The sequence below is a fragment of the Gavialis gangeticus genome, unplaced genomic scaffold, assembly GCF_001723915.1.
Source record: "Gavialis gangeticus isolate Ggan-Ray unplaced genomic scaffold, GavGan_comp1, whole genome shotgun sequence".
NCBI lineage: Eukaryota > Metazoa > Chordata > Crocodylia > Gavialidae > Gavialis > Gavialis gangeticus.
In genome coordinates this window covers 1,162,178-1,176,544 of record NW_017728959.1, presented here as the reverse complement: position 1 = coordinate 1,176,544, position 14,367 = coordinate 1,162,178, and the positions used below count along the sequence as shown (strand labels likewise).

General features: G+C 47.2%; 1 protein-coding gene across 8 annotated transcripts in view; it reads right to left on the bottom strand.

Moving 5' to 3' along the window:
• The window catches only part of TSPOAP1 (TSPO associated protein 1), a 253,233-nt gene that overhangs the window by 13,242 nt on the left and 225,624 nt on the right, over positions 1-14,367 (bottom strand). For 5 of the 8 annotated variants that reach the window (XM_019507550.1, XM_019507077.1, XM_019506984.1 and 2 more), the window contains 2 exons: positions 10,539-10,610; positions 8,802-8,930 (listed from right to left, as the gene is read on the bottom strand). In XM_019507550.1, the coding sequence (XP_019363095.1) occupies positions 8,802-8,930; positions 10,539-10,610 (201 nt within the window). Of the gene's footprint in view, positions 1-85; positions 146-8,801; positions 8,931-10,538; positions 10,611-14,367 lie in introns of all 8 variants that reach the window. The other 3 variants (XM_019507394.1, XM_019507335.1, XM_019507166.1) reach the window with 3 other exon arrangements.

Genomic DNA, 14,367 nt, shown 5'->3' with positions numbered 1-14,367 from the left:
CAAACTATGGCTGCAAAGCACTCTAAGGCATTGGGCTGGGTGGGGTGGGGGTGGAAATCAAGAGGATCTTCTCACATACACTTACATGGTTGTTCTCTCTATGTATCATTCATATCTATCACTGGACTCTTCTCTTCCTCATTCTCTGAAGAATATAACCGCCATGGGTGCATAATAAGGGGGCAGAAATAAATACATGAAATCAATTAGAATGGAACACTTTCTAAAGATACTTTACAAAAAAAAGTTGTGCTTTACTGATGCAAAATACACACATTATAGCAGCTGCCTTAGACCAACTATAATTAAGCGTATTGTGAGATCTTCACTGGCACACCCTGTTTTCACAGGATAGTTCTCTTTTCAGGCTGAAATGGTCACTACTTACTCCAAGTCCAGAAGTGGCCTATGCTTGACAGTTCACCTCATTCAGTTACTGGAGAGTTAAAAAGATACATGTCCCCAACATTTTAAGAACTATTTATTCACCAGTAAGTCAAATAATCCATCCTTCTTCCACTTTGTGTATAAATTATCCTTATATGTGATCAGGTCTTTCCGTTAGTTTGTGGGGAAAAGTGTAAATCCAAAAGTTACAAGCAACTGAAAGTTCAGTAGTGAGCATGCTCAGTGAGCTTCTGCTAAGACTGAGCTAAGATTCCAGCTTTGCTGTGGAATCACAGTACCCACTGACCCTCCTCAGGCTGCAAGAGGTCTCAGGAGCTGCAGCTGGAAAATGAAACAGAAGTAGTATCTTAGCACTCCATTTTTTGTGATTCAAATGATGCTTCTCCAGCTGTTACCCCTCTATTGGGGTCTTCTCAGATGTTTTGTAGATGATTTGCTAACCCAGCCCCGCAGAAAAGTGTCCCCTACCAAGCAACTTGGTTCTTCCTGGCAACCTACCAGGCTCATTGGCCATGTCTTGCCTAGGTAAACAGACTGTGCTTAAATGCAACTTGAACTAATTTTAACTAACAAGCTCCTGAACATCCACAGTAGGCCTACAAAAAGGTGTTCACTGATTATGATCAACCCAAGTCTTCCCTCATGTATAGCAGCATTGATGTCAATGGAGTTTACCAAGGACTGGGCCCACAGACTATGTGCAATGTATGCAGGATATTGCTTTTAAGTCCTCATGTCTGCATTCCCTGACTTTCAATGCTTACAGCTTCAAACTTGATAGCTAGACAGAAGGAGCTGAGTGGGTGCTTGTATTTGGCAGCATGAGAATGCAGACCCAAGGCACAGAGAAATACATATTGTTCTATTTTCTCCTGATAATTTAGGTGAGACTGTAGAGACATCCACTGCCAGGAGCCTCCCAGCAGGGTCAGACAGACTATCAGTAAGTGGGAGCACTGATGTTGCATGTCTGTGTTTAATGAAAGGCACATACTCCACAGAAATAGTGAGAAAGGAACATTAGGGTCATGAGACTAATCCACAGCAGCCCAGCAATTCACAGCCAATGCTTTTTCCCCCCACAGGAGGCAGCAAACTCTGCAGGCATTAATCCTTCAAGGCCTCCAGTCAGATTCACATGGCGAGTCCTCTCTCCTCACTGGTAAGCTGGCAAGCAGAGATACCTAAACCTTTGTACTCCACCTTCTCAGACAGTCTCTCCCAGGTAAAGTTACCATAACAAGCCTGAGACCTCCTTGAACAAGCCAGGAGGTTACACCCTCAGCAGCCTCAGAGCTTACATTCTTAAACTACAGAGCTCCAAACTGCTGTTATATGGGAATCAGTGGCAGATCAAAAAGGACTGAGGCACAGTCTCCTGGCTCCCTTTCTGTAATCAATGAACACCTCGTGCTTATCTAAAAATCTACAAAATAGGTACCAAAAATCTAGCACTATCAAAGCATGAACTCTTCAAGTAAGAACCAGGGAATAACTGGTGGGGTATGTAGTAGTGGATGGCAACTTGGGCAGTAGTGACCACAAGATGATTGAGTACAAGATCCTGAAGAAAGGAAGGATGGAAAGCAGCAGAGCATAGACCCTGGGCTTCAGAAAAGCAGACTTCAACTTGCTCAGTGAACTCATGGGCAGGATCCCCTAGGAAGCCAGTCAGAGCAGGAAAAAGGAGTCCAGGAGAGCTGGATGTACTTGGCAGAAGCCTTATTGAGAGTGCAGGAACAAACCATCTTGATGTGCAGAAAGACTAACAAGTACAACAGAAGACCAGCTTGGTTTAGCAGGGCACTCTTCAGTAAACTAAGTCATAAATGGGAAGTTTATAGGAAGTGGAAACTTGGACAAATAAATAAGAAGGAGTATAAGAGCACTACTCAGGCACGCCAGGATGAAGTCAGGAAGGCCAAAGCACAGTTGGAGTTGCAGCTAGCAAGGGAGATAATGGGTAACGAGAAGGGTACAAGTGTGCTGGTAGCAAGAGAAGGATCAGGGAAAGTGGCGATCCCTTACTGAATGGGGGAAGATCTTTGCCTCAGTCTTCACAGCCAAGGTCAGCTCCTAGACTACTGCACTAGGCAGCACAGTTTGGGGAGGAGGTGAGCAGTGGGGTGAAAGAACAGTTTAGGGACTATTTAGAAAAGCTGGTCATGTACAAGTCAATGGGGCCGGATGGGACACATCCGAGGATGCTGAGGGACTTGGCTGATGTGACTGCAGAGCCACTGGCCATCATCTTTGAAAACTCACGGTGATCAGGAGAGGTCCCAGATGATTTGAAAAGGGTAAACATAGTGTCCATATATAGGAAACGGAAAAAGAAGGATCCAGGCACCTACAGACCAGTCAGCCTCACCTCAGTTGCTGACAGTCTGGAGAAGATCCCCAAGGAATCCATTTCTAAGCATGTGGAGGAGGAGATGGAGATGATTAGGAAGTCAGCATGGATTCACCACAGGCAAGTCATGTCTGTCCAACCTGACTGCCTTCTATGATGAGGTGACTGGCTCAGAGGATGGGGGGAGACCAGGGGATGTGATATACCTTGATTTTAGCAAGGCTTTTGATACAGATTCCCACAACATTCTTGCAGGCAAACTAAGGACATACGGGCTGGATGAATGTAAGGTGGATAGGAAACTGGCTGGAGCATTGGGCTCAGAGAGTAGTAATCAATGACTCAATGTCTAGTTAGCAGCCAGTATCAAGTGGAGCGCTCCAAAGGACAGTCCTGAGGCCGGTTCTGTTCAAAGTCTCCATGAACAACCTGGAAGTTGGCACAGTGTGCACCCTCAGCAAGTCTACAGATGAGACCAAGCTGGGGGGAGTAGTAGATATGTTCAGAGACCTAGAAAAATTGGAGTACTGAGCCAATAGAAATCTCATGAGGTTCAACAAGGACAAATGCAAAGTCCTGCACTTAGGACGGAATAATCCCATGCATCAGTACAGGCTGGGTACTGACTGGCTGGGCAGCAGCTCTGCAGAAAAGAACCTGGGGTTACAGCAGACAATAAAATGAATATAAGCCAATGCTGTGCCCTTGCTGCAAAGAAGGCTAATGGCATACTGGGCTGCATCAGTAGGTGTGTTGCTAGCAGGTCAAAGGAAGTGATTATTCCTCTCAGGTTAGCACTGGGGAGGTCACATCTGCAGCACTGTATTCCACTTTTGGAGCTCCCACTACAGGAAGGATGTGGACAAATTGGATAGAGTCCAGCGGAGGGCAACAAAAATGGGTAGGGGGCTGGGGCACGTGACTTATGAGGAAAAACTGAAGGAACTGGGCTTATTTAGTCTAGAGAAGAGGAGAGGGGAGGATTTAACAGCAGCCTTCAACTACCTGAAGGGGGGTTTGAAAGAGGATGGAGCTAGACTGTTTAGTGATGGCAAATGACAGAACAAGGATCAATGGTCTTAAGTTGCATCAAAGGAAGTTTACACTAGATATTAGGAAAAATTCTCTCACTAGGAGGGTAGTAAAACACTGGAACAGGTTACCCAGAGAGGTGGTGGAATCTCCATCCTTGGAGATTTTTAAGACACAGCTACACAAAGCTTTGGCAGGGGTGATCTAGCTGGGGAAGGTCCTGCTTTGAGCAGTGGGGTGGACTCGATGACCTCTCAAGGTTTATTCCAACCCTAATTTTCTATGATTCTATGTCCTTGTACACAAGGCCTAGCAAAACAGAGCCTGAACAGGACTGCCAGGTGCTACAACATTATGGAAAGCAACACACAGCATAGGGTATTGATGTAGCTGTGCAAGCAAATGTCAACTTTAGATAACAAATGTGGAGTGATGTCACTGGGGAACAGATGCAGTGGTAAATAGGTCTTAAAAGAGTGACATTGCACGCATTTGGAAAATCATACATCTACTCATCTGGATGGCAAAGGCAGCATCACAAGGGAAGTTCACTAGGGCTGTGTGAAGCTTCAGTCCCCAATTTGATTTGGTGGAGATTCGGCCGAATTCAGCAGCCGAATCTCCAAATCCAAATCAAATCAGAAGATGCTTTAATCTCTCCAAATCGATTCAGAGAGATTTGGACATATACACAGATTTAAATATTTTTTCTACTTACCTCTAGGTACCAGGAAGTTCATGAGTGCTGCGATGTTGGGGTGCATGGAGTGTCCCACAGGAGTGCAGGAGGCTCCCCAGCAGACCCAGAAGTGGACCAGAAGCAGCTTGCCAACTGATGCCTCCTGGGTCTGGGGCAGACACCCAGGTCCCCCGTGGCTGATCGCTAAGCCAGGGGGCCGTGGGGGGCCCCCCCATACACACTCCCTGGCAGACCCAGAAGTGGGCCAGAAGTACTTCCGGCCCACTTCTGGGTTTGCTGCCGAGCACGTGGAGTGCCGCGCCTCCCCCGCACTCTTGTGGCATGCTCCATGCGCCAGAGCATCACAGCGTTCACAAGCCACGCTGGTACCTCGAGGTAGGTAGAACAAATATTTAAAGCTGTGTCTATATCCGAATTGCTGATTCTCCGAATCAGCATCCAATCTTCAGATTCGGATTCGCCCAAATCGAATCAGGGACAGTGATCCAAATCAACTAATTAACTGTCCCTGATTCGGGCTGAATCCAAATAGACTAGGGCCTGCTTTGCACACCCCTAATGTCCACATATATCAGAGAAATGCTGAGTCAAGAATACATGCTATACTGGCTCAAGGAGAATTAGAGCCATGTCCATGTACTGCAGGAAGTAGAGGTGCATCGATACATTGATCTGATATCGAACAGCACCAATATAAAGCAAACTGATTGCATCAGAAATCGGCCTGATGTGGCCAATAATTTGGCAGATAAATGCCTGTGCATGTGCACAGCCACAGTGCAGCACATAGGTGGTGAGAAGCACAGCCTGACAGCTTGGAGAGCTGCGTGCAGCTGGTAAGCCTGTTGTGGTGGAAGTGGGAGGGAGGGAAGGAATGTTGTAGGGGCAGATCAATGCCCCCCACAGTAAGGGTGGGAGTGGGGCTGAGGCAGGAACTACCCAGCTGGGGCAAGGTGAGCTGTGGGACAGCCACAGCCCGTCCAGGGGGCATGGGGTGGGGGGGTGGCTCCCGCCTCTTCGCACACCCCAGGTGGGCATGGGGGATGGGGGTGGCCATGGATCTTTGCAGGGGGGGCAGGAGGGGCTGCAGCTGTGGGCTGGGGCCAGAGCTGTGCCGGATTCTTCCCAGAGCATGGGGGCTGCACTCCCAGCACATGAAGGCTGTGTTCAGGGTGGGTGGCAGTGGCACATGGGGTGGGGAACAATGACTATGAGCGGCTACAGCAAAATTTGGGGTGGCTGCCTGCCCCCTGTATCCCCACTCCCAGTGCGACTGCTGCCTGCCCTGAGCACAGCCCCGGCCCAAACCCACCCCATGTGCTGGAAAGAGCCTGATGCAGCCCCAACCCCAGCCCACAGCTGCAGCCCTCATCTGCCCCTCCACGCATATCTGGGGGCACATGCCCCCCCATGCCCTCCAGGAGTGCGTGCAGCAGTAGGAGCCACCCCCGCTCACACCCCCTGGACAAGCCATGGCTCCTTTTTAGACTCAAGGCACCTCTTCTTTGATCCAAGGAACCCCTTGGAAAATACTACCTCTTATTTTTTACTAATTTTTTGACTAAAGAAAAATAATAAAGCAATTCTTCTGTTGCAAAGAACTCAGAAAGACTACAACAGGTCAGAATGGATTCCTATTTAAAATCTCTGGGTTTATCCTGTGAATCATGTTTGCACACTTAGCAGTGCTAACATTGTATGGCACTCCCCCATACCCCTGGAAGGATCTCAATACGCCCCAAGGTGCAGTGGCACCCTGGCTGAGAAACATTGATATATGGGAAAAACGTGCTCAGAGAGACATGAAATTCTGTTAGCCATGAAATCCTGCTACTATAAAAATCGCCCACAACTGAAGCTCTCCAAGAACACTGAGTTCACAGTTGAGGACTCTTTGCTTCACCAAACAGTCTCAGAGGTGCGTCCAGATGAGCGTGTACACGTGGTATGCAGCACTGCAGACTTGTCTGCAGCAATGCACACCACACATGCAGGGATTCCCTGTGCTGCTAATTTGCTGGGAGATCCCAGGATCAAAAAAACCCGCACCTAACAAAAAGCAAGACTGCACATGGTGACAGCACATGCTGCTGGAAACCAGAGCCGGGCCAGCTAGAGTCACATTCCAATTGCTGGCCAGGCTCACTGCTGCAGGATCACTGTGGCTGCAGCTCCCGGAGGCCCCCAGGACCCCAGGTAAGGCTGGCCTCAGCCTCCCCTACCCCACACGGGGCAACGTAACACGCACCAGAGCACACATGCAGCAAAAATGTTATGACCAATGGTCCAGCTAGATGGGAAGATTGGACCTGTATAAGCCAAGCGATTAATTCAAACTGCTACAGTCAGGCAGGTATAAACCTCCTTTGAATACACTCCCATTCCAATAAGAGGGGCTCTTTGGAGTTTAGCTTGAGGGGCATGAGGAACATTTTGGAAGGAACAAAAAAAAGGGCTTTTATTCCAGAAAAGGAGCCCACACAGGGAGTTAAAATGATATGACTATTATGTTTTAGCTAATGCAGTATAACTGCAGGCATAACTAGTGCAACTCTTCAGTGCAGGCAAGACTTCAGAATCCAGAACAAAGGGATCCAATACCAACAACTGTTCAGCTTTGGAGGCTCAGATTTTGGCTGGGACTGGAACACAAGACAGAAGCCAAGGCAACTACCCAACCTTAATTTGAAATGATACATAAATCAGGCTCATCAACATCCCTCTGCTTTTTTTGGAGTCAAGGCAGGAGAGCACTGTACTGTAGAACTTGGAGTCATCAGGAGCAAGGAGTTGGAGAAACAGCTGGAGAAGGAGATGGAGAAAGAGGGTTCTGAGAAAGACAAGGCTGTGTTTGAAGGCAGAAGCAAACAAGTTAGTTGAGAGCAGGTAGCTGACGGTGAGAGAGAGAAGAAGGATTAAAGGGGGTACGGAGGTCTGGAGTTGGGAGAGAAGGTGCAGGAAAAATCAGAAGGCAGAAAAGCCAGGAAAGACCAAGTTGAACCAATACCAGTAGTTCCAGCTGCTTTCATGAGGCCTGCCATGACCTCAGCCTCAGTACCAATCCAGGACTGCTGCACAATGCTGTACATAATTCTCTTAGGATCACAGAATCCTCAGGTTGCAAGGGACCTCAAGGGTCAGACAATCCAGCCCCATGCAGAGATGGATTGGCTATGCCTAATCATCCTAGACAAATGCTTATCCAGATTCTTCTTGAAAACCTCCAAGCAAGGAACTCCATGCACACTTGAAGCAGCCCATTCTATTGTCCCACTGTTCTTACAATTAGGACATTTTTTCCTGAGATTTGAGCTAAATCTGCTCTGGGGCCATTTAACACGTGTTTTCACATCCTGCCCTTCACAGTAAGGGAGAGCAATTTTTCTCCATCCTCTTTATGGCAGCCTTTCAAACACTGAAATTTGCTATCATTTCTCCTCTTAACCTCTTGTTCTTCAAAATAAACATACCCAATTCCTTCAGCCTTTCCTCCTATGGTTTGCATTCCAGCTGCTTTAGCACCTTTGTTTCTTGCTTCTGAATCCTCCCCAGTTTCTCTACATCCCCTCTTATAGTGTTGTGCCCAAAACTGGACATAGTACTCCAGCTGCTGAGCAAAGTGCTATCATCTCCTGCATCCTGCATACAATACTTCTGTTAATTCCAAACTGCATTTACAACTTTGCAACTCTGTAACCCTGTCAATAAGAGATGTAGTAGTAATGTCCCACAGCAGAATTTAAAGAACAGAACAGTCAATTGGAGACCTAGAGGCAAACTAGGCACTGACCTCCACTGTCTTTAGTGGTATGGCTCAGAGGACAGTCAGCACAGAATGAGGCCTCCCCAGGTAAGAGCTGGGTGGTTATTCCAGGAAGCAATAGAGGTAGCAAGTGTTCTACTATTTCCCTCTAGAGTTTGTTTGACCATTGGGTACAGGGGAGGGGAAAGGGGTGGCTGATGCTGTGAGTTTCCTTTGTTTATGGGTTGCTTTCATGGCCTTAATGCCCTTTTCATGGTGGTGGTATTTTGGAAATCCTCAGGGTTCAGATGATTGAATGTATTGCACTTATCCCAGTGCAGGGCAGGAGTAAGTTGCCAAAGCGTTTTCTTGCTTAATGGCTCTCACCCACTAAATAAGCCTTTAAGGAGTGGTCTTCCTATTTTCCTCCAAACATTTTAGCTGGCCTCTGTGTGAAGCCCATGAAATAAGACTGCATGACACAGTGTGAGCTCTGCGCCATACTCACCAGTATAGCAGGTTCACAGCTTAGCTCTTGGCCCTGGCCAGCTGCCCTGTCACCTTACCTGACTCTCGACACTCACTGCACAGGCATCTTTATCTTTTGAATGAAGTCCCTCAGAAACTCCTCCATCCAGAGACACAGCTTCCAGGAAATTAGAAGGGACAAGGCCTCTCTGTCTGTTTAACTCTCCCTGAAAGGTCAACACAGCAGTTCTCAGATACATCAGTAAGAACAACTGGCTTGATAAATAAGCAAACACCTCTGGCATGGGGCTAGGCAAGTGATGGACATTGACAGCCAGGGCCATACAAAAGTGGCCTGACCCACATTTGTGTTGGAAACAGTGGGCGCATCCCCACAAGCAGGAACATGTGCTTTCCCAGGGACAAGCAGCAGTGGCACACCTTGTATGCTGGTACTTGTCCCTGGGGAACGCCCATGCCACACGTGCTCTGGCATCCTGGGGAGTTCCAGGAGCTGTACCCATAGTGCTCCTGCAGCAAGGAGCCTGGCTGGCAGCTAGAGCTTGGCTCCAGCTGGCTAGGTTCCAGTTTTGGGAGATGCACACTGACACCACATGCACCACCCTATTTTTTTTTAGGCATAGGTTTTTTTGACCTCAGGGTCAAAAAAATGCCCGGTGTTGCAAAGCAGCAGTGCAGGGAATGCCCACATGTGCAGCATGTGCGCCACAGATGGGTCCACACTTGTCTGGACATGCCCAGTGGGAGAAAATTTGCTGATATTCATCCTGATTTTTGCCTCATAGGCCATAACTGAAAAAAACAACCCCAGGGAGGAGGGGTTGGAATCTTCAGTTCTCTCACTTTCTAGAATAGGACTCTAACCACAAGATCCCAGTCCAGACTTTTGCTAGCCCTCTTCCAAACTCTTAACTCCACAAGTCACGGGCTTTTACTAGAAACAGTTATATATGACCTGCTGGGCGAGAGCACAACCCATTAAGCATGCTTAGTAGTAGGGGTGCACCAATTAAGATTTTCTTGGCCAATATCAATAGCCGATTATTAACAAGCCATATTGGCTGATACGGATCCAATAACCTATTTACAGGAATGCAGCTGGGCAGTGTAGAGAGCAGCTTCCTGCAGGGCGAGAGGCATGAGGGAGGGAAGAGGTGTGAAGGGGAGCAGATCAAGGCCCCCATGGTGAGGGGGGGAGTGGGGCAGGGGCTGGGGATGCTGCCCAGCCAAGGCAGTGAATGAGACATGGGGCCAGGGTGGAGAGGAGGCCAGAGCCATGGAGCAGCTCATCCAGTGGATCAGCATCCTGGCACTTAAAAATGGTGGCAGGGGCACTTGAACTAAAGTTTGTCAAATGAGCTTTAGTTCAGAGTGGCCACCACCATTTTTACATGCAGGGACGCTTTTATAACCAGAGCAGAGCCAAGTGGGGCGAGGGTGGCTGCAGGGTGCCTGCTGTGGGCTCAGGACTCTCCACTCTGCTGCCTTTCCCCTGGGGACCCTGCATCAACCATGTGTTTCTTGCCTGCCCGGCAGCAGGAGACACAACTTGCCACACCTACTGCTGTCAGGTGGGCAGGGGGCCCACAGCCAGTGCAGGGCCCCTGGGGCAAAGGCAACAGAGCAGAGAGCCCCAAGCCCACAACAAGCATCCTGCATCCACCCCATACAAAAATGTGGCGGGGAGGAGGGGTACATGCCCACTCCATGCCTCCACCAGGGGGTCCACACAGGAGCAAGGAGCTGCCCCCTCCCCACCCTGATGAGCTGCCCACAGCTCCATTCTGCTTCCTGCCTCCTTAGCAAGTACTTACATAATAGAAACCGTCATCATCCATGGACCCAAACACCGTGATAATATCCCCGGCACTAAATGTCAGCTCAGCCTGGAAGGAAGCACAACATGCTGGTTAGTAAAGGAGTCCAGCATTGGGAAGGGAGTGGCTAATCATACTCTCACACTGTACCTATTGTGAACTTCTGTGTCCTAGTGCAGAACAGATAGAAAAATTCTTCAGGCTCCAGAATTTGAGTCCTGGAAAGTGAGGTTATTTTGAAAGATTTGGGCAATTCAGACTCAGAATAATGAAGTCAGCTGGGCCTTCCAGGAAAAAGGAAAACCAAGAAACAAGGCGCACACTGCTCTGAGAAGGAAGAAAGCCAAGAGTTGTACTATTAAGGAAGCACTCACATTTTTCTCACATACATAAGTGAAAATCCCATTTTAACAAAACATCACCTAAATCCCATTGATGAAAGACACACTGCAAAGCAACAGCTTGAGCAAGTACCTAAAATGCATCATGATCATTTGCTTAAATGCAGACACTAATTTGCCCTCCCTCCATTCTGACCACAATGCAGGGACGCGCAGAAGCAAGGAAGATGCTATGTGAGGTATATGACCCCACACTCCACCCACCGCCACAGTTACCAGACACTCACCACACTGAACCTCCCTCCCCCCACAAAATTGTAGTATGTGGAGTTTGTCCTCTGGGCCGAACTGCTGGTAGAAGTAGGGGTTTTTGCTTGCAGGACCACAGTAGTCTTTCCTAACTAATAAAGAGTGGGGGATGTAGTCAGAACTGCACAGCTGCTCTAGGAGAGAAGAGCAGGAAGCACTGAACCAGGCTGTGTAAGGGGGAAAAAGAAGGAAGAGAGCAAGTTCCTACCTAGAAGTAGCTGCAATGCATGCATTTGCCCATGTTTTCCTCACATCATTTCAACACTTGCCTACCCATTCCTCTATACTACCAAGCCTTCTTCCCAAAAGGAATGTACAAACTTTTCAATATAATTATTGTTAAACAACAAATGTTAATAGCTTGTCAGGAACACATTAGAATATTTCAGGTCTCTTAATTGTCGATGCCCTATTTTATCTAATGTATCTCTTGATATACACCTTTAGGTTGCTTTACAAATGTTGGAGGTGTGTAAGTGTTGGAGGTGTGTAAGGACATTGGGCCTGGAGCAGGCAAGGAAATATGAGAGAGTATGGAGAGACAAAAGGTGGGGGCAATGAGATCTGAAGAGAAGTTAAGGCGAGATTGGAGATGGGACTAGCTGGGCAAAGAAACTGCGGGATGGGATAAAGGAACTAGCAGGGGAAGGATAACAGATTTGGATGAGCAGCCAGAAGACAGAAGGAGAACTGCAACCAGCTGTGCAATGAGCCCGGGTCAAAGAGCTGAAGGAGTGAACAACTCATTGAAATTGGACAATTGTTTAGAGACTGAGGCTGGGACTGGGAGACAACAGGAACAGAGAAGAGGGTGCTGTGGAAGGAACTGAAGGCCAGAGACTGGAGACAGACAGACTGGATGAGGACTAACAAGGCAGAAGCAAGACTTGGTGGACAAAACACTCGGAGAGACAGGGAATTTCTGGGCAAGAACAGTAGGAGAAAGGAAAAGACTGGGACTGAAAGCAGTTTAACAACTATGGTAGTAAGATCAGAAGTTTGAAGGGGAGAGTGCAACTGGTTGGCAAGGAGACTGGGATGATAAGCTGGAGGAGCAGACTGACAGCCTGGGCGGTAAGAATGGGACTGGGTAGAATTTGTGTCATGCTGGAACTTTTACATAATTGTTCTGGATATAAAGATAACTGTGAGCTTAGCCCAAAATGATTGTGATCCCTGCAAGGAAGCATTCTATGGACTACATGATAGGGAGGTAAGAATGGATGACTATAGTGGACCTTTCTGACCCAAAAATACTGAGACTGTGAAATCTCCTTCACACACTTGCAACATCAATTCTCTTCTTTGTTCTCCTTTTTCATTTTGCTGCCCTTATTTCCTTCCCACAGACCTAACTGACTTTGAATGTTCTCTATTTCCAGCACAAGTTCTGGCCTTCAGATCGTTGATGAGACTGTTTTGGCTTAACAACTAACAGTGCGTCTTTTACGGAGTATTTTACCTCTTTCCTCACTTAGCAACCTGCATCTGAAATGTTCTGAGTACCTTCATACCCCCAACTTCAGCTTTATTTAAAATTCATGGGATCCAGTTCTGTAAGATCCCTAACATGCCTTCCTGATACCAAATACACTTGTACTGAAACAAACTGACACTTCCTAATCTGACCTAGTTACTTACTACCATTATGGCAAAATTAGGTCAATGCAGAGCTTGAAACCACATGTGCAAAGTAAACATAGGAGCGTCATAAAATCGAAGGGAAGTACGGCAGGAAGGGACGTCTTCAGCAGGGTTACGGATCCAAGAGATTTATGTATTTATTTATTTTACTGACAACCAAACTTCTTTCTACTAACACACGCTTTTGCTGACTTACACTTTCTATAATATAAATAAAACCATTCTGCCAGGGCTGGGATAACAGTAACAAGGACTGGATTCAAATTTAGGGGTTTAACAACAACTTTCTATGTCTGGCTTGTCAAACACCCACCAAGACCTTGGGAAAATAAATTTTAACTTGGTGTTCTACCATGTAGAAAATTTCCTTGCTTGCAAGCAACATTCAACTAAAACAGGGCTTATTACATTGGGGAAAAGGAACAAACACACAACTTTAGAGAAAAACTTAACTATTAAATATGAAATAAAACACAACCATAAAGACTCTCAGACTTACCTAATTGCAGCAATGGATTTACACCAAGCTGGCCCCACCCAAGGGGTCCCCTACTCACCCACCACACCGTGCCACATCCAACCACATCCTGTATCATGTTGTCCTCACACCAGCCCATACACTAACCTTATCTCTGCTAGGCCAACTGTCCCCATCCTGGCACAGGCTCCCACCACCACTTCTTCCGACTCCTGACCCTATCACTCCCCTCCCTGTCTCACCTGGTGCCTCAGACTGCCTGAGGCCATGTGGCCCTGCCCACCGTTGAGCCAAGTAGCTACTATATAGGCAGGTGATGGGATGCAGCAGCAGCAGCACATAGCTGTAAAGGGAAGAAAACTACAGAAGCTCCCATAGGCCACAAAGCTCTGAGGGAGAGCTCCCTGCAGGGTGCTCAGCTGCACTCCTGCGCAGATACAAGGTAGCACTGCTCTACTCTGTCTGTCCATCAATACTTGTGACCAGTGTCTTTTTGATAACACATCTTCAATCTGCTCACAGCTTCTTAGTTTTCTACCATCAGCTCCATTTTTAAAAGACTTTATGGATATTGATCTTTTTGTTTTTCTGTTTGTTTGCTTTTTTCTTTACAGACAGTGGCAAAGTCCCGTAGTTCAACCCTTTATTCATGCATCCCTGACTAAACCATCCCAGCCAAGTGTCTGTTCAACCTGCTCTTGAAAATTTCCTGGCATGGAGATTCTACATCTCTAGGTAGCCTATTCCAATGCTTGGCTACTTTCATGGCCAGCAAATTCCTCCAAATCTCTAATCTAAATCTGCCCTGCTGCAGCATGAGTCTATTGCTCCTAATCCTGTCCCCTATTGCCACAGAGAAAAGTGAGGCCCATAGAAGTACATAGTCACCAAGAAGTGAGGTAATAGTAGCTCACTGGGCACAAATCCACTTAAAAGATTATGTCTAGTTTTGGACACTATATTTACCAGAAAACTGCTAAACTACTGACAAATCAGAGGCATTTAAGAATCATAAAATCAAAGGACTGGAAGGGACCTACAAGATCATCAAGTC